Genomic DNA, 26,069 nt, shown 5'->3' with positions numbered 1-26,069 from the left:
GGGAATTGGGAGATTCCCAAACTCACTAATATTGTGTTTACTACACCTTAGACCAAGAATGGCGAGTTCTAATTACAAGTTAGATTCTCTAAGAATTGAGTAGTTGTCCTACTACAACACTCTCTCTTGGGGACTGATTTGTCAAGCTTAGGGCAGTTGTGAATTGCCAAGTGAGCAAATTGACCAACCAAGTTAGGACGACGGGTTTTCTAGGATCTATTTGACTATAGTATAAGGAAACCTAAGGTAGTGATAATTTGGGGTCAACAGGATATAAACCCTAACCCAAGAAAAAAGGGTAAACAAGCAACCTAGCTTGCTAAACTTTTGGAATCTTGCCAAGTCGCGAATGATCCAGGATCGAATGCTGGGAGTATTCGGGGAAAAGGAATCACACCTTAGTAGTTAGCCGTATGAACGACCACTGGAATGCTCGTGATTGTACACTTAGGTACACTGTTTGTACTTCTTTGCTTAAGGAACTAATTCAAGAAAAACAACTAATGCTTCAGGTTAAAATCTTAGAGGGAGAGGCATGTTTAGGTACCTCCGACTATCTGCTTGACCCTATCCAAGGAGGTTGTTAGCCGTGCCGGGTGTGTGAACCGAACCCGCCACGAGAGGTCTCTCCGTGGGTGTTGCTTGGAGCAGGAGGACACTTTTGTGCAAGGGAGGCTCTGGCCGTAAATTCCTTGCCTACGGATCTTGCACAAGAGGCTGACCTGACTCGAGATGGGATCTCAAGGCCCGTATACTAGTCAACGGGTGGAACCTGGAGTAGCAATCCAGAGGATTGCTCGGATAGCCTTCGGGCAAGATATTTGATGTATTCCAAAGACTATGATAAATAAAGATCAAATGTTTGAAAAAGAAACTTGCTTGATATTATTTTTCTATGTCAGTGCCTAAGTTATGTGAAGGAACCAGTGTTTAATTGGTTAATTAAGGAAGTTGCTTTTGCTTGTCAAACATAATGTGATAGGTAATTAGATAACTAAGCAACGGGAAAGTGCGGTGGATGTGACTATGGGTTCGTCCAATGGAAGGGTGGTCTCGGTTAGCCGGAAACTTTTCTCGAAGAAATTGATAGAGAAATAGTGATGGCCTAGAATCAATAGAGTTAGAGTCCCGATTTATGTTGTTTTAGGGGAATGGAATGGGACTATGCCTTACGGGCAAAGAGGTTGAGCTTCACATCCCTCTCGTTTCCCATTCTCCTTGAACCAAGTGCAGTATAAATCCGCTTCGACCCTGATGTTTCTGTGCAAAGTGGTTTATCTGGAGCTTGACACTAGCTACTTTCTAGAGACTTGACTATTAGAAAAACCCTGATTTTAGGTCGGTCCTAAGTGGGAATGACCGGATACTTCCGCTTTGTGGCAGACTCAAGAAGACCTAGATCACAAACCCTGTGACATTCCTTGTGAGTGCCAGGTAGCGCTTTCTAGACTCTCTTCCAGATGGGCTGCTAAGACGTGTCCTACAAGTGGACAGGTGGACACATTACATTCTTATTCAATGTAGTTTGTGATTCATAAAAAAGAAACAATGAAGAGAAATGAAAGGAATATATATTTGTGTGAATTGGTTGCTTCTATGCTTTTATGTTTTTATGTAAAGGATTAAAGAAAGATAGAAAAAGAGAGATAGACTAAGAGAGAGTGAGAGATGACATAAAGAGAGTAATGAGAATGTATGGAAAGAGAGAGATAATAGAGTGAGTATTGAAAGAGACTATGATAAAGAGAGAGGAAGACAATATAAAGAGGGTAAATTGATGACGTGAAGAGACAGGGAGTGAGGATAAAGAGGAGAATGAACGGGAAGAATAAAGAGGGTGAGAAATAGAGAAAGTGTAAAGAGAAGGTCGTATAGAGACATAGATAGAGATACTAATGGAGATGGAGATAGAAATAGAGAGAGAGAGAGTAATTAAAGAGTGTGAGAAATAGACAAGGAATGGATTGGGTGAGGATATAGAGTGAACATATGGGGGAGGATGCATGATCAAGAGCAATAGCAAAAAGAGAATGAGCTAGGGAAGGATAGATAGTAGGGATACAAAGAAGGGTGTGTGGGGATAGAGAAAGGAAACGAAGTTAAGACATATAAAGTGAGATAATAAGAGTGAGGATCAAGAAAAGAATGAAAGAATGGGGTGCAAAAAGGTGAGATAGTGATATAGAAAGATATAAAGATAGATTAAAGAGAAGAGGGGACAATAGAGGGAGATAATAGAGTGACATTAAAGAGTGAAAATAGAGATGATAATGGAGGAGTAAAGAGAGTGAAAAATAGATAGTCAAGTAATAAGAAAAGGTGAGAAATACAGAGAGAGGATAGAGAGGAAGACTAGGGAATATAGTAAAGAGAAAGTGAGATAGCGATGAAAAAAGATAGAGAGATTGAAAAGAAAGAGGCATGCCAAACAGAGATTAAAGAGTGAGGATAGAGATGAGGATGAGGGGGGAGAGCAAAGAGGGTGAGCAATGGAAAATAAAGCAATAAGAGGGTGAGAAATAGAAAATGATTAGGGAAAAAATATTGATGGAATAAAGTAAAGAAAGGGTGAGATAGTGATGAAAAAGGAGAGAGAAATTAAAGAGATATGGAGATAACAGAGGTAGACTAAAGAGATGGAGATAATCAATTTTGCTACACCATGTACTATTGTAACCATATATCGTGGTAACTGAATACTAAATGTGGTAGATTATAATAATGGATCAATATTTGGGATCCAATAAGCCTTGCTTGTATTGTAGTCATCATGTCTGGAGGTTCAGACCAATACGATAGGAATCGCAAAGCATCGTTGAATCAGCATATCCCATGCCCATGCAATATGTGCAAGTGGGCAATTAGTCGAAAATGTCGTTTGACCATAGAGCACGTGCGACACTATGGTGCATTTTCAAAGAAGATAATTGATCAAGCAGTCATGAATTACGAATTGGCAGTAAGTGAAGAGTTTGCTAATTTCGTGGAGATCGTAAAACATACATTTACTTAACTCTTATGTATGCCTGTTTTGGTTTGTTGTACATGCCTCTCTATGTTTTATACAGGGTGATGGTGGTGCATCACAAGCAGCGGATCCGTTGTGTCCTGTGCCAAGATTCCGTGCTCGCACCGTGCAAACATCACCTGATGGAGGTGATGTTTTAGAAGGCACTACCTCTATGCCTCATTCTACGGGAATGTTGAGGACAATGGGGTCCCTCCTCCTATGTTAAAGCCTGACTTAGATGCTATGATTGATGCCTTCCTCCCCCACTACAACAAAAAGGCCTCTTAGACACACTTTTAGATGCGATTTTTGAATAAAGAGAAAATCTTATGGGTGCGTTCTACTCACCCGTCTATTTGTGCGTCTACAAACTCGCGTCTATAGCCACATGTATGGAGAAATTTACACACAGAAATAGACGCATAATAGACGCGCATATACACGCGTGAATACAAGTGCATAAAAAAACCAAAATAGTTATTTATTTAATTTCTTTTGTGCGTCTATCAGCGCGTCTACATGGAAAATTAGACGGACATATAGACACGTCCATAGACGCGCTTTTACAAGCTCTTATAGACGCGAACGCAAAACAAAAAATCTCATTTTTAAAAAAAGATATTTAATTTCTTTTTTAAAATTTAAATTATGTAGCGCATGTATGAGTATGTGTACTCTGCATTTCAGATGCACTTATAAACACATGTTTTCTGCAATTTAGATGCGCAGATAGACGCGCAAAATAGAACTAGAAAAAAAAAACCAGAGAGCATGTGGTTGCAACGACATGCTCTCTGGTTTTTTTCCCCCTCCCATACATCAAATTGTGCATTTGAAAAAAAGACAATGGATCTGAAAGCACAAGAATTGAAAACAAAAGTCCATGTATTCATTATAGATAAAAAGTATTTGCATGGGGAGTTTAAGTACTTGTGACCTAAAGCGTGGCCGTAAGCAGTAGGCTCAAAGATGGATAATAGATATACAAGAAAACAAGGCCATAGAGCATGTATGGTGCTCCTCTACGAATCTGAGAAAGAAACATCTTTGCTAGCACCACCATGGCTACTAGCGTCGCTATCCTCATCCTCGCTATGCTCCACATCAGGGTTCGCCTACACACACAAAAGATCAAGGTTGCTTACGTACACATGGTGGAGAAAAAGTTATAATTAGCTATACTTTTAATAGAAAAGTAAGAAAAACATACCTCCTCTGGCTGTCGAATCCTCATAGCCCAGTTGTATTGATCCTCAGTGATGAGACACTCCTCATAGAAGTGAAGCCATGTGGCTGCGCGGTTATGGCCTCAATGGTAACCTACCTCTCTGGGAGTAGGTATCCTACCAACGATAGTAGTCTGCAAAATAATTATAATATATACAAACAATTATGAGATACAATGTATTAGAACAAATTATATAAAGAATTGAAAGAAATATAAATTTTAAAAAACTAGAAATCAAAATATACTTATAAACTCTGCCTCCCACGACTTCCTACCACCCAATCCGTAATGCGCTGATCCCATGGTTTCCATTTGGATGCATCGCGTCTCTGCGTGCTAGCGACTCTTCACTTTCTCTGCTGCTTTCTTCTTGGCTTTCTTCTACTCTATGCGGTGGCACATAGGTGGTTGGCTATAGGCTCCACGCCCCTCCTCCTGTCTCCGCAGTGAGTCCTTAGCACATGTCATGAGGTGAGATCTTTTGTTGTGAAGCAAATCCCTCACTTTTATGCATCCCTAATCATCTGAGTGTTGAGTGTTGAAATGATCTATTTTTTGGTTGATTTTTGTTGTTTTTGAGAGCTGAATGGTTGATTTTATGAGATGATTGATTGGTCTGGAAGTGGTTTGAGAGTGTTTTGGATAGGTTGGAATGGTTTTATCAAGCTCATGATGTTTATTAGTAGAGATGTGAAATTCTGATGATGTTCTGATTGGTCCTGATTGGTTCTGTTTTGTTCTGTTTTCTCTCTGTAAGGAGGGATGGAGTATTGATTAAAAGGGTTTAAGATTGTTTGAAAGCTTATTGAGTGATTTTTTATGGTTTGGAATGGTTTTGGTATGAGTTATGTGGTTCTGATGCTTTCTGTTGACCTTCTATAACTCTCTGATGAGCTTCTGTAGACCTTCTGTATGCTTCTGTATGTGTTCTGTTGGATGAGAGTGTAGCTTGGAAAAGTTTTCTAGCCTTGGAAAGAGGTGAATACAAGTTCAAAAGAGCTAAAAGAAGCCAAAGAAGTAGCTGCTGAAGACTCAAGTAAAGACTGGAGTGAAGTGACAGTGGTGAGCTACAAAAGGACACTGTACTGGCTCTGGTGACTCTTCATATCAAACACACCTCTTGGGAGGGGTATCCACGACCTAAGAAGGATTATTGTGAGTGATTATGAGATATTGTAGTGAGGATATGATGTAGTATTGATGGAGAGAGAGAGAGAGAGAGAGAGTCAGAGATAGCCAATTCTACTAAAACAGAGTGATTGTATATGAGAGATTGAGAGAGAAGACTATGAAGATATTGAAGATGAATACTATGTGATGTATTTCCATTCAAAGATGGTGTATTTCTTTGCTTTCTTTGTTCTATTGATGGATTTTGTGAAGATATTGAAGAATATGGTTGATTCTATCAAATCCGTGGGAGATCTACATGATGCTGCATGAAGATTTGTTGTGCCCGGTGTTCTTTTCTTCATTGTGATCATATAAAACCTAATAAAAAAGCTTGTTGATATTACAAGATAGATTTTCTTGCAAGAGAATTCCCTTTTCCTTGGTGTTCCTCTTGGGGCTCCACTGAGAATCGCTGACTCTCAGGATTTGGGTATCTCCTATGGAGTGCTCTCAACACCTCCTACCACAAGCCGCTTTTCTGATTTTTGAAGTAAACATAATAATCTTTATATGTCGCATACACGATGCTCCTCATGTACGCCATTACATCCCTTCCTTCATCATCATGGAAGATGCCACCAGTATCTGTAACTCTATAGTACTGGCGTACTAGCTCCTCTAAGTAATCTTCTGGTGAGGGTGATCGCTCGCCACCTCTTAGGCAACCCCCACATAAGCCTCGTCCTCCCCCTCGACTCTCCCTCCTCCCTCTCTGTCGACTACCCTCTGCCTCGCTCGATGCATGTGCTTCTGCAGATGCACGTGCGTCAGCTGACGCTTGTGCTTCAGTCGATGCATGTACATGTGTTGCACGTGGAGTACCTACAATTGGAGTTTGGGAAGTAGTGCCAGGCAAAGATGTCAGAGGCGTTTCGGACATGACGCTGAACACCTCGTTTGCTATGGGAGAGCAGCCAATGTGTCTAGTCATCTCTCCCATGAAGTCTTCTCTACTACGAAAACCTCCAAAAAATGCATTGATCCCTCTACCGAACAAGCCCAATGTATCATTCATGCAATCCAAATCCGGGTCATTGCTAGATGAACTAGGATGCGACATTTGTAAAAAAAACACAAGAAAAAGACAAATTCGTACAATTCCAGAAATAAAAATTTATTTTTTATCAGAGTTGGCTGGCGCGTGTATAACCGCATCTAAAATGCAGGTTAGACGCGCTCTCAAACGCATCCCTAAAGTCAATCCTGTGGTCAAAGTGTGTCTATATCCGCATCTGAGATGCAGTATAGACGCGCTAATAGATGTGATTTCTAAGTCAATGCTTCTGGCGTGCATGTATCCTCGCGTGTGGACTGTAGAATACATGTGCCTGGAGACGCGACTCTGAAGTCAAAGTTTCTGGGCAGGGCGCGTGTATTCTCGCATCTCACATACAGCATACACGCGTCTGGAGACGCGACCCTGAAATCAAAGCTTCTTTTCTGCAGAGCGTGTGTATTCTCACGTCTCCGATGCAGAATACACGCGCTCTGAGATGCAGTCGCAGACGCAATGACAGCAAATATAGCTTCGTGTCTATCCCTGCGCCTGTACTGAAATGTAGACGTGCTGGCAAATGCACTCAGTCGGCTGATTTCAGTCCGACGACCGCCATTCATGATTTATCTGTGCTATAAAAAACACAATTATAGATCCTAATACACAGATAGAGAGAGAAAGGGAGAGAGAGAGAGAGAGAGAGAGAGAGAGAGAGAGAGAGAGAGAGAGAGAGAGAGAGAACTCACCTTGGGTGTTTGGTGTGGCGGGTGGTGGCACTTCTTCCTTCTCCTTCTTCCTCTCCTTGGTGAGTTACTCTCCCCTGATGCTTGCTTGCTGCTTGTTGTCTCCTCCCTTTGCTTCTTCTTCCTCTTGTTCTCCTCTCTCTTATTCTCTCTTTCTTCCTCTCCTTGGCTTTTCTTTTTTCCCCTCTTGTCTCTTTGAAATGAAAGAAGAGGTGAGTCATGAGGAGGTGAGGCATGAAGAGACTGAATGTTGGCTAAACTCGAGCTTTAGAACGCGCAAAAAACGCAGGAAAGGAAATGCGCAGTTTAAAAAGAAATTATTTAAGTATCTTTTGAATTTTGATGTTTGCGTCTATTTTTGCGTGTATATGCACGTCTAAGTATACGTAAACGCGTGTATAGACGCGAAGTTAGGCACGTAAATAGACACATAGGTAAACACAGATATAGATGCGTATTTAGCTTTTATCATAATTTTTTGTTTTTAAGATAATTTTTGATAGTAAGTTCTTATCATAAATTTTTATGTATTTATGATAAACATATGAATGATAAATATTTTGATATTGTCATGAATTAGGTTTAATCATGTCATCGTCATCACCTAGTGTGGTGTATATGTTGATGAGCTAACGAGCACATCCTCAAGTGAGGATGAAACATTACGTCTTCATAATAGAGATGCATGGCTACGACGAAAAATTAAATGCATGTGTGATCGTTGTCGAGGATGTATTTTTCGAGCATGTCGAGTTGCAATGTTACACCTCAGCATGTATGGAGAATGGGACCGAGAAAAATCACCGGCATTCATTGTTTTTTTTTACCATTAAGATTGCTAGTCTATGTTACTCAATATATATCAACGTACGAGAAACTCCCTTTTGTGGTTGAGCAAGATGCGGTGCCACATCCTCATATGCTCCCTCCTGGGCATCAAGAGGCCGCAAAACATCGACGCGAGGAGGCAGAGTCTTCAAGAAGAGCGGAGACTGACGACCATGATAGTAGCCCTCATGAAATGCCCCATCAAGTTGCAGAGGATGAGATTTTGGACAACATGGTACACCATCTATTTTCGCAACCGGTTCAGGGAAAAGGTCACTCTACGAAGCCAAATGATTCACTATACGTAGCATCATCTACTCCGTTGTATGAAGATTGTACGTACTCCGTTCTTCGTGCATCCCTCGAGATACTTAACTTGCAAACAATTTATGGATGAAGTAATGTTAGTTTGAATGCGTTATTAAAGTAGGTATCAATTCAGGTTGGCTTATGAATCATAATATTAATTATTCTATTTTGAAATCAGACACAAATATATGTTGGTGGTTTTTTAACTCACTTTTAAAAATATATGTAGGTTATTATCACAAATGCTTCCAAAAGGAAACAAATTACCAACTAAGAGAGAGCAAGCAAGACATTACTTGACATCTCTGGGAGGCCTCGATTATGTCAAGATCCGTGCATGTATCAATGATTGTGTCTTATTTCGTGGGATTCATGAGTTCGCATGAGTGTCCTGTTTGTGGCGAATCAAGATACGAAGTGGAGATGAAGTCAATGGATGTCCCTTGTAAGGTTTTGCGATATTTTCCGATTGTTCCACGTATTCAACTTATGTTCAAGTGTAAGTCTATTGAAAAGCTCATGTCATGGCATGTTAGTCATCGTTCAAGTGATGGAAAATAGAGGATCCCTACAAACACACCGGCATGGTAACATATAGACAATTTGTGGCCTATTTTCAAAGAAGAGCCAAGAAATTTGAGATTTGGTTTAGATATGGATGGAATCAATCCATTTGGCATCAAAAGCATATCATGCAGTGTATGGCTAGTGACATTGGTGAACTATAATATTCCTCCATCCATGGCAATTAAAAAGGGACATGTACTGTTGTCCCTTCTCATTCTTGGAAAGCACAAGGTAAAAAACATGGACATTTACTTAGAGCCTTTGATTGAAGAGTTAGAAATGTTATGGGAAGGTATTGAGGTGCAATATACAAGCGCATCTGCATCCTCTAGAGAGTTCACGTTGAAGGCCATGTTGTTGTGGATCATGCATGATGTTCCAATATATATGGAGAGTGTTCAGGTACATGTATATAACTCTATATTTGAAATTCAAGACTTGAATCGATTGCATTTTATTAATTCACTTGTTTGTTCAGGTTTAACCACATCAGGATATCATGCATGTCCTATTTGCGGTCTCTCTCTAGTTTTCTCTAGGCTGGCACGTTTAAAGAAGGTTATCTATGACAATCATCATTGATTTCTTTCTATTGACCATCCCAAATATGTTATCCCTACTAATGGAATGACTCCACAATCTCTAACTATTCGAGATTGGAAGGAGAGATGGATTAATGCTGATAGCCACCCTCCACTCGGCGTGAGTCGGTAAGAAGTGCATTTCTCTCGATTGACTTTAAAGTATTTAACATGATGAATTGTTTACATAATATATTGTTTGTTTGTTAGGTTCTCTATATTTTTTCATCTTTCGTATTGGACTAAACTCAAGATCAATCACCTCTTGGACCCCATGCACATATTCAAAAATGTTGTATCTACATTATGGGATCACTTGATAGGGGCTCGTGATTCAGTCAATGTAAGGGAGGATTTATGTAACATTGGTCGCATGAGACGAGCCTGGCCATGCATTGGACCCAGAGGAAAGATTGAGCTACCCCATGCACCTTGGATGTTGTCAAAGAACGAGGAAAAAATAGTGAAGGAACAAATACGTAGCTTTCAAACACCCACAAGATGTATGAGATGTCTCAAGGGAGCCTTCATAAAGAAAAAGAAAAGAGGTGTGGAGCAACTATTTGGTTTGAAGTCCCACGATTGGCACAAAATGATTCAAGTAAGGGTATCTCTAACCATGAATATAGTAATTAGTGGAGTAACTATGTGTAAACTTTGGGGTATGATGACTTTTTCCTCAACTAATCATTTGATCTATGAATATTGTTTACATTCAGTTCGCACTTCCTACTAGCATATCCCATTGTATATCCAAAGATGTACGTAATATCATTTACAAGATGGGAGAGCTTGTGAGGTGTGTATACATTGTATTTTTTCATTATATATCTTTGGATTTCTACACAAAAATAAACAATTGTCAAATACATCCTGACAGATATGTGAGCTCGAAGAAAATTGATCCAAACACATTGCAAGATGCTCGAGTATTATCTGTTGAGGTGGTTTATTTGGTGGAGGAAATTTTTCCTCGATCCATTTTGACTACTCAATTACATTTACTTGTACATTTGATTGATGAGATCGCACTTTGTGGGGCAGTTCATGCAAGGTGGATGTTTTTTCTTGAGCGCTTCATGAAAACCTTGAAAGATTTTGTGAGGCAAAAAGCACGGCCTGGGGGAAGCATGGCTGAGGGTTGGTTAGTGCAATCACCCCTTGTTTATATCTCTAAATATCTTGCTGAAGTGGAACCCTCTCAACAACGACTATGGAAAGATGATGAAGACTTGAGGATGACCTTTATAATACCTCAAGGAAAAGGAATGAGTAAAGTGCTAACAAAAGAAGAACTTCGTAAGTTAAATAGTTTTTGTGTGCTCAATAGTGATGTAATGAGCAAATGGGTGACACTATATAATGAAGCAAGGGCAAGAAGAAAAAGCGAAAGACAAGCATTTCGCACTAGATATGGACGTAATGTCTCATTTCTAGATCATCTAAATGCGCTCCCACATCATATTGATATAGATTGGTGACATGAGGAAATGGAGAGAATGGAAAAATATGAGGAAATTAATATATCTCAAGAAGAGTGGGAATACACACGAGGTTGCTTATCAAAGGTGAGACATACTATCAATTAATTTGTTTCTATAAGTTATATTTTATATAAAAAATTGACATGTTTGATCTTAATCTTTTACTACTAGTGCACATTATTCAATGCTATTTGGTGTGAGGGTAAACATCTTCGAACTCAACGTATAGATGAAAAGAGAAATACCCAAGATTGTGGTGTCATTGCTCACTTTGAGGATGCCAATGGTACCATGGAAGGTTATTGTGGCTTGATCCAAGATATTTTGAAGTTTGACTTCAGACGATTCTTTATATATGTACTGAATGTAAAGTGGTTTAAAGAAGTGGTAACAAATGGTGAGTATTACATAATCAGACGTCATCCAAGTGATTTTGTAATCATTGACTCTACAAAATTTCACCAAAACAAGAATGACACATTAATACTACCTCAACAATGCAAGCAGGTATATATGCAAAAGCTAATTTTTATATATATATACATATGATACACATACACAATATAATAAGTATTTAAGTTTCTTGCTTTTTTTTTTCAAATACAGGTTGTGTATCATCCAATGGTAAACAATAACCGATGGTGGTATGTCATCCCTATATCTAATCGTTCAAAACCAATATATGGTAATATTACTGACATAGAGATAGCAGATGACAATCCAACAATTAATGATGATGTACATGATGACACCATAATGGATGATATGCGTGATATAGTATAAGATGAACCTCGCGAGGATGTTCAAGGAAACACAGAAGAGGACAATAATGTGATTGTCGATGATATTGATGAAGTTATTGAGCAATATAGCAACACATTTGATAGTGGGATAGACTTATTTATTTCATTACCTCTTGGTAACATAGACCTAGAAGTAGATAGTTTAGCAAGGGCTGATCTCATTGAAGATGAGATGGATCATTCACTGTAACATACTTAATTTGCTTAATGATTCAATGTGTATTCTTAATTCTATGGGTTTTATCATGCGCACATGTGCATACTCAAGAATCAATAGTCAAGCTTAAAGCTAAATTGAATTTTCCATAATAAAAATGAAGTAGTTTTTATCATCTTCAAGTAGAGAAATTACGAGATACATGCAATGCTTGCTACTAATTGTATAATAAGGTTTCTGTCGCTTGCCGCTAATTACTTATATCAGGCTTGTCAACTGGAGGAACTGCCATTCATTAGAGAGCAATGCAAAAATAATTATTAACTCTGGTTTTTTTATTATATTAAGTCCAATTTCAGGTGGTTAAATAATTACGCGTCTGAAGACGCGTCTATATTCGCGTCTATTTACGCAGATATATAGACGCAAAATTTGTGTCTATTTACATGCTCTTTTACACACACATATAGACGCAATGATAGACACACCCGACTTTGCGCGTCTATGCCTCGTTTCTGTTGTAGTGCCCACGGACTCAGCATCCTCTGATCCAGTGAAAGAGGAGGCTGCCATTCCATTATACGATGGAAGTCATGTGTGTTGTTTACTTCTTGCGCTCTTAAGTATACAATCAAAGTGCGAATGGAGTGATGTAAGTATGACCGAACTATTCAGGTAGTCTCAGATATCATTCTTTGGTTCACAAAAAACAATGCATAATGTTGTTGTCTAATACGTTTTGGTTTTCAAAACTTTAAAGTGTCACATTTTGCCTGAGGGGAATATGAGAGAGACCTAGCAGACATGCATGGGATCGAGGGTGATGAGAGGGACTTGGAAGAGTTGGATCAGGGGCAAGCAGACGAAGCGGACATTCATCTCCCTAAAAATAAAGAAGACTCCTCTTTTTGTGGATACTTTTGCATAGATCTACCGGTGTATGCCAAGTTATGCGAAGATGAAGTTGTGGAGCCATAGATAAAACCGACTCATCAACACCTTGATGGATAGTCGCATGTATTTCTAGAGTATTAGTATCTTGCTACGTGGTCACATCTTCTTTTGATAGTGTATTTTTTCGAATTACTAATTTCATTTTTTATTTATAAATTTTCCCTTCTTGAAGAAAGGCAAAATTTTTCTAGCATTGCATTTGAAGGGCACTTTTTTACTTTAAAAATTAGTATATTATATTATAAATAAATTTATTAATATAATTGCCCAATGCCTAGTTACTAAGGTTATATCAATGATCCATAATAGAGTTGATTAAATTGAATATGTATAGTATAAATTGAATGGAAAAGTTATCTTACACATGAATTAAAACTTTATCGTTATTAAGTGATATTGATTAAAAAGCTTCTTTGCACAAGGTATAGATCTTGAAAGGTAATATTTATTGCACACATAATTCGAAGGCCATATTTTAAAAAGTGACCTTCAAGTGGAAGGGCAAGTTCATATAGAGACCTTCAGAAGAAAATATGGACTAGCCCTTCAAAAATGAACACTCCTTGGTGCAACTTGTACTGACAATAGTGTATTCTTCTTATGCAGGTCACTACTTTCAGCTAGGTGAGCAAGATGAGCCACAGCTTTACAGATGAGGAGATAGACGATATCATGGCGCGTATGTCACCAAGCCAGTTGGCACGCATCAGGGAGATAATAAATATCCATCTAGCTCCGTCTATCTCGATGCCTTCCAGCGATTCATTTTGCTTAGAGACATCCTTCTCTAGTAGACGCAGTTGATGGACCAGGACCTCGACACGGGATACACCGAGTCGGCAACGCTCTGTGGAGGAGTCTGTCGGAGGAGTTGGCAGTAGCAGAGGCGGAGGCACTAAGACTCCTCGATCTTCATATCATACTGCCCGCCGTAGGATTCGGGGGGTGTTGCGATTGCAGGGGTACGGATGTAGTTAGCCCTCGTCGATCGGGGGAAATCCCATCCTCCCCTGTGATCGTATGGCCTACAGATATTCCCCCCCTGCGATGACAGGATTTGCTCAGTCGTCCGTAGCAGCCGGCACCTCCGCACAGGCAACTCCAGTTGAGGAGGGGTCTCTAGGGTATAATGTCACACCAGAGCGCACTCCTAGTCGGAAGAAGACTCATATGAGAGTTACACCACCGGGCTAGTCATACATTGTAGACCAACCCACTGGCAATGTGTATATGAATATTGAGGGGAGGTGCTTCATAGCGCGGATGCACGAGTTATGCCAGCGAACATTTCGCCACACTGTCTTGGATTTTTGGAAGAAATTGCTGGATGCTGGCAAGGAGCACATCATACACACGTTACATCAGGAGTTCCCACAGCCATCTGTCACTGATCGATTTTCGACAGAATGGATGATAGAGCAGATGAAGGGCTACATGTCGCACAGGCGGACGTGCGTAAGGCATTGAAGTATGAGAAGGGAAAGCCGGAGTGGCTAGATATAGAAGAATGGAGTAACCTTTAGGAGGAGGTGACGTCCTCTCCTCAAAGATGGTAGCACCAAAGGGAGGCAGCGAGGGCGCGCTTGGAGACTAGTGGAGTACACCATTATGGTAGCGGCGGCCAAAGGAGTTTCATGGTGGACTTCGTAAGTACTTTCAATCTACTATCTTATACATTACTTTAACTTTGAGTATGATTCTAATGGTTTCTGTTGATATTTTTGTAAAGTATTCAATCACAGGTCGTGAGTCCACTGGGCTGGAAGTAGCATATGGAGAGAAGCATGGCCTTAAACCCCTCATTGACAAGCTTTCTACGCGTGGTCGATTGGTATGTGTTGACAAAGTATTGAATTCTATAAGTTTCTCATTGTTTTTGTTGTATTTCATATTTGTGTTTATCATGTGTTGCAGACCCCTTATGAGATGCCACTGCGTTGAGATGAGCTCTCAGACGACGAGTTGTAGTGCATCTTGCTGGGACGTGGAGACCACTGCTGGATGGATGTCTTTTTTTAACGCTAGAGCACCCTACCTTTAGTCTATTTTGTAAAATCTTTGTGCCCTTTTTTTGTACTTACATGATATGCATCCTATAAAAGTGTTATTCGATTAGCACTTCCATGCAAATCTTGTAACTTCAAATTGCAAGTTAACTAGTAACTATTGTTTGTGTCTACCTCCAAGCCCTACATGGCTAAGGTGGCAGGGCTGCACCTAAATTTTTTTTCTCTGTAATTGTCGCTATTAGTGTCGGTATATTTCCCGCAACCATCGCTATTCACGTCGGTATAGTTTTCTGCAACCATTGCTATTTGCATCGCTAAATACGTCCTTATACGCTTCGTTATATACGTCGCTATTAGCATCGCTATATGCGTCGTTATATGCATCGCTATCAGTGTCGCTAATAGTGACGCATATAACAACCTATTTGTAGCGACACATTTAGCGACGATCAGAATATTTTTTTAATACACTATTTTCATCGCTATTATCATTGTTATAGCCCGTATATGTTGTAGTGAATGCGAGAAAGTTTTCTCTACTCATAACTTCTTTCCAAGGTAACACATTCCAAGTAGTAGCAACATCCTCTATGGGCATATGCTTCTCTACATATATCAACTACGCATGCACATACCCTATGGTAACACTATCAATAGTACGATCAGCCCATAGTGCATAAGGAAGTAGCCTTGGCCACTAGCCAATTTTTTCTCTGGATGCTTTAGTCAATGCCTTACCAATAGGCAGGTATCCTGTTTCACTTTTCCCATTCTCCTAAGGATTATATGATCTTGTCAGAGCAAGCTTTATCCCCATCCTTGAGAAGTGTTCTCTAGCTTCATCTGCATCCAATTCTTCTCTATCTACTATCCATAGTGACATATCACATCCTCTAAAAGAAATATACACATAGCACTAGTAGTCTTCGTTCATTAAGCTCAACCTTCCACCTAGTTTTGAGATCTTCTCTTACAAGTCCAATGTATCTCATTTTCTGTAGATCCATAGGCATGGTTACTAAGTCAACCACCCACTTATAATGCATAACTAGTGGATAGGTTGAATGTAGACCATCACAATGTCATGTAGAAAAGTACATCTAGCAAGTAGTACAAGTCTCTAAAAACTACAAGACATCTTTGTACATGCCTTTCCACCAATAACTTTCTTTTATCTTTGCAAAGATGGCCTAAACTCCTCAATGACCAGTCTATATACTCCATGTTTGTCACAAAATACTCTCAAAGAAGTACCATTTCTTTGCTTTGGATGCTTCCTTGATGCTTCCATAGAAATCCATACTTCAAGAAATAACCATACACTTTTATTTAGATCCTCTTGAACTCTTGATCAATCCACCCTCCTTGCCTTGTCCAAGTGCTTAAATAACAACCAATCTATAGCCATTCACCCTCATACAACTCTTTTAAAAAAGACTCAACTGAAGAAGCATAGCATATATGGTCAAGTACTACTCTTGCACTTTCAAATTCTTCACCATCTGAAAGCATATCTTCCTCATTCTCATATCTAGCCCTTGATAGCATATCAGCAACTCAATTGTCTTTATTGCAATATGTCGAAAATCTAGATTCAAGGTCTTATTGTAAGCAATCCTTTGAAGCATAGCAATGTTCAAAGTAGAGCAACTAGTTCATGCCAAGAAGTGGTAAGCAGTCTATCTCTACAATAACTAAAGCTTCGATAAAATACTCTTTGTCGCAGTTCAATGTAGTAACCACTCCCCATAATTGTCTTGTGATCTACGAATAGTTTCTATGATGTTGATTCAATACTTTATCTGTAAATCTCACAACACACCTGTTTCCTTACTCATCATCCTATCCAATAGTCCATCCTATCCCTATAGGACTTATGTTAACTATAGTAATGATAGTTCTTCCACTTTTATAAACAACCTTTCTCAGTTTAGATACTATTTGCAACAAGTATTTCAGCTTTCTCTTTACTTTTTTATGCATTTCATGCCACTAAAACTTTTGTCATTTTCTCAGCAATTGATAGAGGGCATCCACAATATGAGCAAAGTAGAATCTATATGAGATAAAAAACATAAGTACCAAGAATCTTTGAACTTCAAAGGTTGATGTATAAACCTCTTCCATTCTTCCAATTGCATTCACCTTCGTTGGAGATGGCCATCTTCCATATGGTCCACACATGTGGCCCACAATCAAGACTTCTCTAACCCCAAAAGTTAGCTTTTGTCCTAAAAGAGTAAGATTCGCCTCTTCCAATCTCGTTAACATTATTTCAAAACTAACTATATAATCTGTAATAAACTTTCTACATCCCTTTTTATCCACTAATTCATCTTTATCTTCTTCTGTGCACCCTTTTTATTGGTACATCCTCAAGAAAAGGTATAGTGAGCTATAGTATGTAATCCCACAAAAGCTTATTTATGGCATTCATCATATCAACAATTAAATTTGTTGCTCCCTGTGGCAAGGTACACATGCTCATCAATCCCAAAGGTGTTTTATTGTTGTCAAATCCTTACCTTAAATTACTAACTAAAACTGATCATATCCAGAGTAAAGGTCACCCAAGGAGTAGATCGCCCTTCCTACCAAGGCTTCTACAAAGTCATTCACAATTGAATCAACCCCAACATTTCTAAGTCATCTTATTCGTCATTGATTGCATATCCTATGTGACCCTTAAATTTCCATTTTTCTTTGGCACTGTGAACCATTTGTTTGAATATGGAGCAAAGGATGGCTGCAAATTTTCCATTCTGATCTTTTCATTCAGCAACCCAATTAACTTTGATAAGTGAGCTTTCGGCATTGGAATAGGTTGTAAATTCCATGAGACATAGTGGAAATGACCATTGGGGTAATAATACTAGGATCAAGATGTCCAATTTCATGTAGCTAAAATATAAATGCTCTACCATGTTTTGACAACATCTACGAAACACAGTCTCTCTCCATGAGTAAGAAAATCCTCACAGCTAATCTTCAATTCTTTTAGGGATTTTGCAGTATACTTATGCCCAATCTTCTTCGGATCTCTATGCTTTGGCTAATGAGAAGTCAACTCTATCTTTATCTCACTGTGAGAAGGGGATGGCAAAGCAACATGCTTAACCTTCTTAGCCACAATTTTATATTCATTTCAATCCATTGATTAGATCTTCCATCTGTGCATTTTTATATTTGTTTTTCAACTTTTTTATCACCCTATCCTCTACATATCAAACTTTTCTATCACCCTATCCTCTAGATATCAACAGAGTATACTTTGTGTCACTAATTCAATTCCTACGTGCAGTCTAGAGTGCATCATAGCTGCAAGCTCACCCATAGTATCAACATAATCCATTTCATCAACAATCTCTGTGACGCATTCATTAGACTCAAGAAACCCGTACTTCTTTTAGTCTTTGTAAGTCTTGCAAAAAATTTTATTTACATGACTATATATTTCCAATCTTTTGAAAACAAACCAAACCATCTACTGAAAATGTTGTGAACCTTGTAGAAAAAGCATCTATACCTTTTATATGAGGTGAGAGACTTTTCTTTTTAGTACCATCATAGTCTCGCTTTATAATGGGACCTTTTGAAAGCCAAGCATATCACAAGAATCTTTGAATTCTTTATTATTCGGAGGCAAGGGATGATCACAAAGACTGGTATGATTTCTTCCATGGTTCACACATACAGTAAGAAATTGAACAGCTAGCTTCCCATCACGACTTCTAATTCTGGAACATGCAAAGCCATCATCCAATACTTCAGTTTCCATACAAACTGTAGTGGTATATGGTTGGCCAAGAATCATGAATTATTTTTGTATTCAAACATGCTCCATACAAATCTCCTGGTGAATTATTTGCAATCCACATTCTCCAACCATGATCCATGTTAACTAGCCAACTTCCGTTTATGTAAATACTCTTTGTCATACCATTTATCTTCGACTCATGATCAATCAATGAAATACATGGTTCCTTAAGATCTTAGACTTTGACTAGAGTCTTTATAGTAGCTCTCACCCAATGGTTTCATAAGTAGTGACTCCTAGGTATCATTACATATGCTTCTTCTTCATTGAATTGAACTTGTCTCATTCCTCTTGATGTTTGGCTACGAATTATTGCATTTTCAACATCTTCTTCTTCTTGCATCTACATTTCTTGTAGATGCAAGAAATGTAGATGCAAACACAGCTACATTTCTTGTAGCTATGTTTCTAGTAGACCTTGTATTCCATATGCAACCAAATCTTCTTCCTCTTGTAAATTAAGATTAGCCAGTTTCCCAACGAAGTGATGCTTCCTCTTGATAATGTCTTTGATTTCTTCATTAAACTCTCACTTAGCAATGCCAAGAATTTCAACCAAGGTAAATTCCAATATTCAAAATCCTATTTTCTAAGACTTTCTTTAAATTTGTGGTTGTCTCAATATTAGACTACGATGTGTATGCTAGATTTTTGCCTTTGGGTTTGCTTTGCTCCTATTTCTTACTCTTTGATGCATTATCCATAGACATATCGGGTTGATTTTCATGAGGTATACCTTGTTTAGATGCAAGCTTTCCACTTCCTTTGGCTGCCCTTCTTGAGGTTCTTTCATTCCCATCATTCTGCTTTTGCTTCTCTTCCAACAACAACTTCAGTATTTTGACTTTTTCCTTCTTAGTTGTCTTAATTGCATCAGACCATAGTTCTTGCCTCATATGTAAGGCATGTCATACTCACAAAGTGTCATTTGATTTATATAATCTTGCACCTCTACCACAATAGGGAGATAAGCCCAAGGTAAGGTTTCATGTTTTAAAATTTGTTGTCTTTGATAATTTTACCACTATATCTCTGGGAGACTTGACCATATAAGGTAATGTAGGTACATCAATGGAGGATGATGATATTGTCCTTGATGCAAACCTTCCTCGACATGGTATGGTCAAGCACTTTTTTATTTACAGCACGAGATTTCTCGACATCCTTTTCTTGTTGGTCTCACTGATGAGATGTCAAAAGATTATCGTTTGCCTTCACGTTGCAACCTTTAGTACAGAATTATGATCGCAAACTATACGAAGAATGGGAGGGGTCTCTTCCTAGAGATGGAGAGATATTTAGCTTTGGGATTGCTCAGTATTTGATTGGTCATTCTATCATACCAAATGGTGGGCATGGCCTATTTATAGCACAGGATCTATATATCCCACATAATTCAAAGGTCACATTAATGTGTTGTTGTGTTCCTATATATCGTTGGGGTCCATAGCATCAGCTTGCTAGGTACATTCACAACATGAGTACCTATGGCCTTTGTGCTAATGAGGCCTCTCTTTGAACAAGATCTTAGGCATCATGAGGGATAATGTTTGTATATTGATGGCATACCTTTTTCCCAAGGGAACATAGCAAGCTTGATTAGCAGTAGTAGTTGAGGGAGAAGTGCAAGAACAAATTGTACTTTCATTTAGTGTGCAAATGGTCATGACTCTAGGTATATGTCTACAGATGCCCCTATCTACATAGTAGTTCAGGTCATCACATCATTGGGTGCTAGGGATGAGTTATTGATCAACTATGGGTGCCACAAATAAGTTATTGGTCAACTATGGGTGGCAAAAACCTCCAAGAGCTCATACGGATTTAGTAATTGTAAATGACAGAGGCTCTTTTAACTCATTGTGTTTGCTTGAAAAGTACTACTTTTGTCATCCTGAGAAAGAATATTGTAAATGATACTAGGTATAGTTATTTATGTGCATCATTATGTAAAAGGGTGAAAGGATGGTAATGTGGTACCAAAATAGGTTGTCTAGGACAAGCTTAGCTAGCTCCTTACAAGCTTACACTTTAATGGTATCCCATGGCATACCCCATCATGCTATACATCATTGGAAAGATCTTGATGAGATGAATCTAAAAATCTATACTCTGAAAGATTTAGATATTTTGTACAAAAATTTTACCAATCGCCTAACTTTTTAAATAACCTAACTAAATAGCTTACTAAGTGGTCCACCTTAGCATGCTAACTCCCAAAATATATGTATCATTATATGTGCTGCAAATTACGTAAAATATTTTCACATTTTCTTAGCTTTTTGAGTTCATCTAAGAAAAGTATATATTTCCCATAGTTTCGACAACTTACATGCTTATCCTATACTTATAGTGTTAGCATGGCATTCATGCGGATAGGAGAGTACGCTTGGCTACTATGTGATTGAGAGATCTCTGGCACAAAGAAAACGTGCTTTACTTATATCTCGTATCTCATTATGAAGTTCATGCAGTGTACAAAATAGAATGCAACATGAAAATTATGGTTCAAGGTTTAGAAAACCAAGTGCTTCATGCCATGCGATACACCTTGTATTATTTAGATAGTACAATGGTCCAATATATACACTATATTTAATAAGTTTCAAACCTAACCATGCACAAATGGGTTCATAATAAAATTTTATGTGTACGTAAGTCATACAATCTATAACCTACAATCGACACTTGGATATTGTTCTAGATATGTATTTCAAAGTGCTCATTGAAGAATAATACTTATTTACTCAAAGATAGCCATAAGAGAGAGAGGGAGAGATGGAGAGAGAAAAGGAGGAAGGGTGAGTTTGCCTTTACTCTTCTAGTAGGACTCTTGTTTCGCTAATGTGAGTACCATGAGATTTGACTCAAAGAAAAGTTGTAAATATATAATAGTAAACCATGTAATTGATAGATGTATTACATGTATATCAAATGCAACTATTGTTGATATGTTTTAAATCAATTTCTAGTAGAAGGTGTTTTTCGACTCTCATTAGAGTGTATGAGGATTCTACGAAAGAATGACCCAAGCACATGCAAAGGCTCAAAAATCAATATGCACAGTCATCCACAAAGACGTTGTCGTGACACTGCGTGTCTACGAGCAAAAAACCAGGATATAGTGAGATCCAGAAGGCTTGCACTCCTTCCATGACAACATCTTTTTTCTTGTGATTTTATGTGTGACTTAGGCCTGAGGTCTATTTTTCTCGTACATTGCATGTGAGTTCCCGTCTTTCAATTCTCAGTTCTTGCTTGGAGTGCAATATTATTTTCCAACTTAGGTTGCATTTCAGTATATCCAAACTCAAAATTTCTCCTTGTAAATATGAATCTGTATACGTGTGCTTAAGAGTGTATGAACACCTACATGTGTGTAAAAGATAAATAAAAAATGATGCCATTGTATTGATGTGTAGCCTGCCAAAGCTAAAAACCCCTGGGAACTAGTGGAAGAGCTTAAGAGTGGAAGCCAAGAAGATCCATGCAAAACCAGGGCCTAAAAACCAAGAAATAAAGCTTTAAAGTGTAAAATGCCTCTTGGTCAAACTGGTTCACTCAGACATGAGTGTGAACATCCTAAAATTTGAACTACTTTAATCCAAACTAGATCATTTTCTTTGCAAGTGTGAAAAGCTCAAAAGATGAACCAATTACTAGATGATTAATCTCAGCATTGAGAACAATGATTAGTATATAAGAAAGAAGATTATTAGCCTTCTATTAACGATGCCAAACAGGGTGTCGTAAACACTGTGCTTTTCAAACACCTATCGGTATAATTTTGCGGTAAACGCGGAGCCTCAAAACATACTTAGGGACGAGACAATTAAATGCAGCAAAAAAATGCTATCATTAAGGCTAAAAAAGGAGCCAAGCTTAAAGCATTAAGCCTACTCATTAAGCTTTGGCTACTTATATTTTTAGATCTAGTTCATGGCTGTCTGAGAAACAAAGATAAAGGCAAGCAGATTTGACAGTGATTTTCAATGGATTAGTTAAATCAAATCTTAATCATAAATATCAAGATGAAAATGCAGATAGGGAAAAAAAAGCATTGTGCTTTTTGAGTTTGGGTTGAAGTAGGACTGCTATACTGCACAAATAGAGAGCATTGAAGTTGAGACAGGCCTGGACAATTTGGAGTAGGGAATCTTCTTCGACTTATACGAGTGCTTGTGATTGGTTTGCAAGATTTAGTGGCCTTAGTTAAAAAAGGCTACTAGAAAGACAAATCTCGTGGGATCTCTTGCATTACTTGAAGTTGAGTTCAAGGTATTATGTGAGAAGTCTTGACAAGTTTTCTCTCTCATCTATTAGCTATTTATGAGAGTTCTTTTGGCTTCATTGTATTGCATGATCAGGGTTTTTAGCCCGAGGATTCTACTCCACTTGTATCATTGGATTCTTGGCATTAATACATTGAATACTTGGTATCAATTGTTTTAGTTTTCTATCTTGAAATTGTTTGATAGATGTAAGGTTTCAGAACTCTTGAAATTATATGCCTCAAAGATGGAGTTTTTCAAGGTTCTTCTGCATCGAATGAGCCAGTTCTTTGTCCCATATGCACTCCATTCTTGAAGGCTTGAATTATAAAAACTAGTGCATGTAATCATGATTGGGATGATTTCAAGAAAGCCATGAAGAACAGGTTCTTCTTGGAAGATACAAGGCTGATTACTATCCATGCTTTTAGAGAGTGGATTAGAAAACCCAATAAGGGTCTTGTTTTGCTACGGAGCTCTTGCAGGAGTTTGAGCTCCATTTATGAGTAGTTGGATGATACTGAGAGGGTAATCTTGGATGCAAAGAAGGTGGAGTTGTTGGTACAGACTGTTGCAAACCCTCCTTTGCAATTGCAGTTAGAGCAATTGCTTGAAGATAGGACGCAGGAGAATGGTTTGAAGAATGCATGGCAGAATGCAAGAGATACTATTTTTTTGCTTGTGAAAATCAAGCAACGAAGAGTAAGGATGCAATCAGATGTTCTTGTTTCTTATTCTACGCCTACACCTGTCTCTTCTTCTATGCCTATCTCTACTTCTGTACCTACACCCGCTCCTATACCTATGCCTATATCCTTGCCCGACAATTGCCATAAAGCCACCAGTTTCCATGGTTCTGCCTATAGAAGAGCCTATAGATGATTTAATTAAAGACATATGGGTCTTGCAGATCAAGATGACTAAGATGGAGGAGAAAACTAGTAATCTTCTAGCCCCATCTACTCCAGCTAGAACTCCCACAAATGCATGTATGTGGTGCGGCAGCACTGATCATGAGTGTAAGAATTGTTAGGCTTTTGCATAGGCACAGAGGCTGAATTTAGTGACATGGAAGGATAATAAGATTTGCTATGTAGATTCAAGATAGCCTATTGATTTGAACTTTGGGAAAGGAGGCATGAAAAAGCTTCTCAAAGAGATGCTCTTGTGGACTTATTATGTGGCTAGAGAGATATGCAAAGATGCAATGGCCTATGGTTTGTAGTTAGAAAAAGCTCCTGAGGCTGAGTCAAAGTTATGGTCCTTTGCTCAAGAGGAAAATAACACAGGCTGAGCTTAGTGCAACTGGTGGAAAGATTAGATTTGAGATTAGGTGGAATTCCCTAGTGGGTACCTATTTGATCTATGCTTACATGGCAAAAATTTAGGGGGCTAAAGTTATGGTTGAAGAGAAAAGAAAGAGAGATGATGAGATGCTTGGGACTACAAAGCAGGTGACTAGAAGAAGTGATCCTGTTTCTGAGCCTTGTACTTTCGGTCCTGAGCAGAGCATGAAAAATATGCAGAAACCCAAGAAGCAAGAACCTAGACAGAAAAAGTAACCTGGCTATAAGCTTCTCTTGGATATTGAGACTGAATTGATCTCAAGAAAGTATTGGAAGATAGGATCCTGAATGCAAAGATTGATTTCACCTTGGATAAAATTTTGGAAATAGTGAAAAGAGAATTTCATGAGGTGATCATTGACATTATCAAGAGGAAGAGGTAGATGATTGGAGAGCCTACTCATGCTATGATCCACCATGAGATAGAGATAATTGCAGAGTCTATTATTGAGGGTATCCAAATTGAGGAATTGTTTTGTGATGAATATCCTTATAATATATTTGAGAAAAGTTTTGCCTCCAAGAAAGATGAAAAGAGAATTTAGCTAGTGTAGTATGCTAATGAGGATGATGGTCCTGGGTTACTTCCCCGCATGCAGTAGTCAAAATTGGCAAAAATGGGACTACTTGTATTGCTTTTTTGGATCATGGTTCGAAAATCAATTTCATGGTTTTCAGTCTTTATGAGAGTGGCAAGTGGCCAGTGGATGTTGAGCACAGTTGGTGGATAAGGGCTACCAACAACACTCAAGGGGAGCTTTACGGTATGTGCCCTAACATGAAGGTTGCTATAGATGATATTAATGATTCCTATCACTTCTTTATCCAAGATTTGTGCTCCTTCCCTATCATTTTAGGTCAGCCCTTTATTACAAAAGCATATATGGAGACGAAGGCGATGGATGATGGCTCTGCTTACATGCGAGTCAAAAGAAAGGATGGAAGGAGAGCAATGCAGTTCATGACAGTGTGCGTGAACCATCAGAGGAACAAAGATACTTTGCGAGAGTCCCCTTTGTCCACAAAAGAGCCGGTTTTTTGTTAGGTACCACGGTCCTGTGGGGCGATGGTGGTATGAGAAAGGGGAAGCTCTCGCCTCCTCGCAGTGATGGCCTTTTCTCAGGGTCCTTAGTGTATCTGAAGAGAGTTCTTTATGATTTTTTAGGCTCACAAATACCTAGGCCTACCAGGGAATATGTAATAAGGAAAGAGAAAGATTTGAGACTTGTAGGTCTTTTATAGGACGATGATGGGATTGAGGGGTTCTATGATGGATTTTCTTACTCGGATACAATTGTAGAACTCCTGTCTATGCTGAAAGCTAAGAATAAGGAGTTGTCTAGTATTGTGTAGGTTCACTCTTTGGTTTTGTATTTTAAGATTGCTAAATTCATACTACAAAATGAATTGGGTGCTAAAACCTCTCAACAAAAAGGGTTCTTTGCTAAATTTAATCAGTAAAAAGGGTTGAAGGGTACTAAAATAATTTAGCAAATAGGGTTTACAGGTTGATGTGTGTCAGCCTACTGGGTCTAGGATTATTCTTATGCGATCCAGTGAGAAAAGGACTGATTGTTTTCAGCTCACAAGGTTGGATGCTGACTATTCGTAGCAAGATTTGGGTTATGCATAAAATTTACAATAGGATTGCATTTAGCAGGGGAAAAATATGAAGCTAGAGTGGAAACCAAGTACAAGACAAAGGACAAGAAAGTTAAGCCAGTTGCAAGTCCGCTATTGCCAGATTGTGAAGAGCAAATGAAGAGGATTACTAGGCATCCAAACTTGAGAG

The 26,069-nt window shown here is 38.6% G+C and overlaps 1 protein-coding gene and 1 long non-coding RNA gene across 4 annotated transcripts in view; one reads left to right on the top strand and one right to left on the bottom strand.

The window, feature by feature from the left end:
* Positions 1–3,929: 3,929 nt before the first annotated feature.
* LOC148019466 (uncharacterized) overlaps positions 3,930–26,069 on the bottom strand; it is a 47,786-nt gene continuing 25,646 nt past the window's right edge. Inside the window, exons 4-5 of one of the 3 annotated variants that reach the window (XM_087701426.1) lie at positions 4,221–4,370; positions 3,930–4,125 (exon numbers count right to left, since the gene is read on the bottom strand). In XM_087701426.1, coding sequence (XP_087557552.1) covers positions 4,320–4,370 — 51 coding nt within the window. In that variant the 3' untranslated portion in view covers positions 3,930–4,125; positions 4,221–4,319. Of the gene's footprint in view, positions 4,126–4,220; positions 4,371–4,566; positions 4,692–26,069 lie in introns of those variants that run through there. The other 2 variants (XM_087701427.1, XM_087701425.1) reach the window with 2 other exon arrangements.
* On the top strand, positions 13,459–15,079 carry LOC148019467 (uncharacterized). Its single transcript, XR_015695052.1, has 3 exons — positions 13,459–14,480; positions 14,564–14,665; positions 14,749–15,079. It is a non-coding gene; the product is annotated as an uncharacterized LOC148019467 (long non-coding RNA).

This window comes from Lygodium microphyllum, chromosome 20, assembly GCF_053477565.2.
Source record: "Lygodium microphyllum isolate KBCC chromosome 20, Lygodium_microphyllum_v1.1.10, whole genome shotgun sequence".
NCBI classification, from domain to species: domain Eukaryota; kingdom Viridiplantae; phylum Streptophyta; class Polypodiopsida; order Schizaeales; family Lygodiaceae; genus Lygodium; species Lygodium microphyllum.
This window is presented reverse-complemented; position numbering and strand designations above follow the sequence as displayed.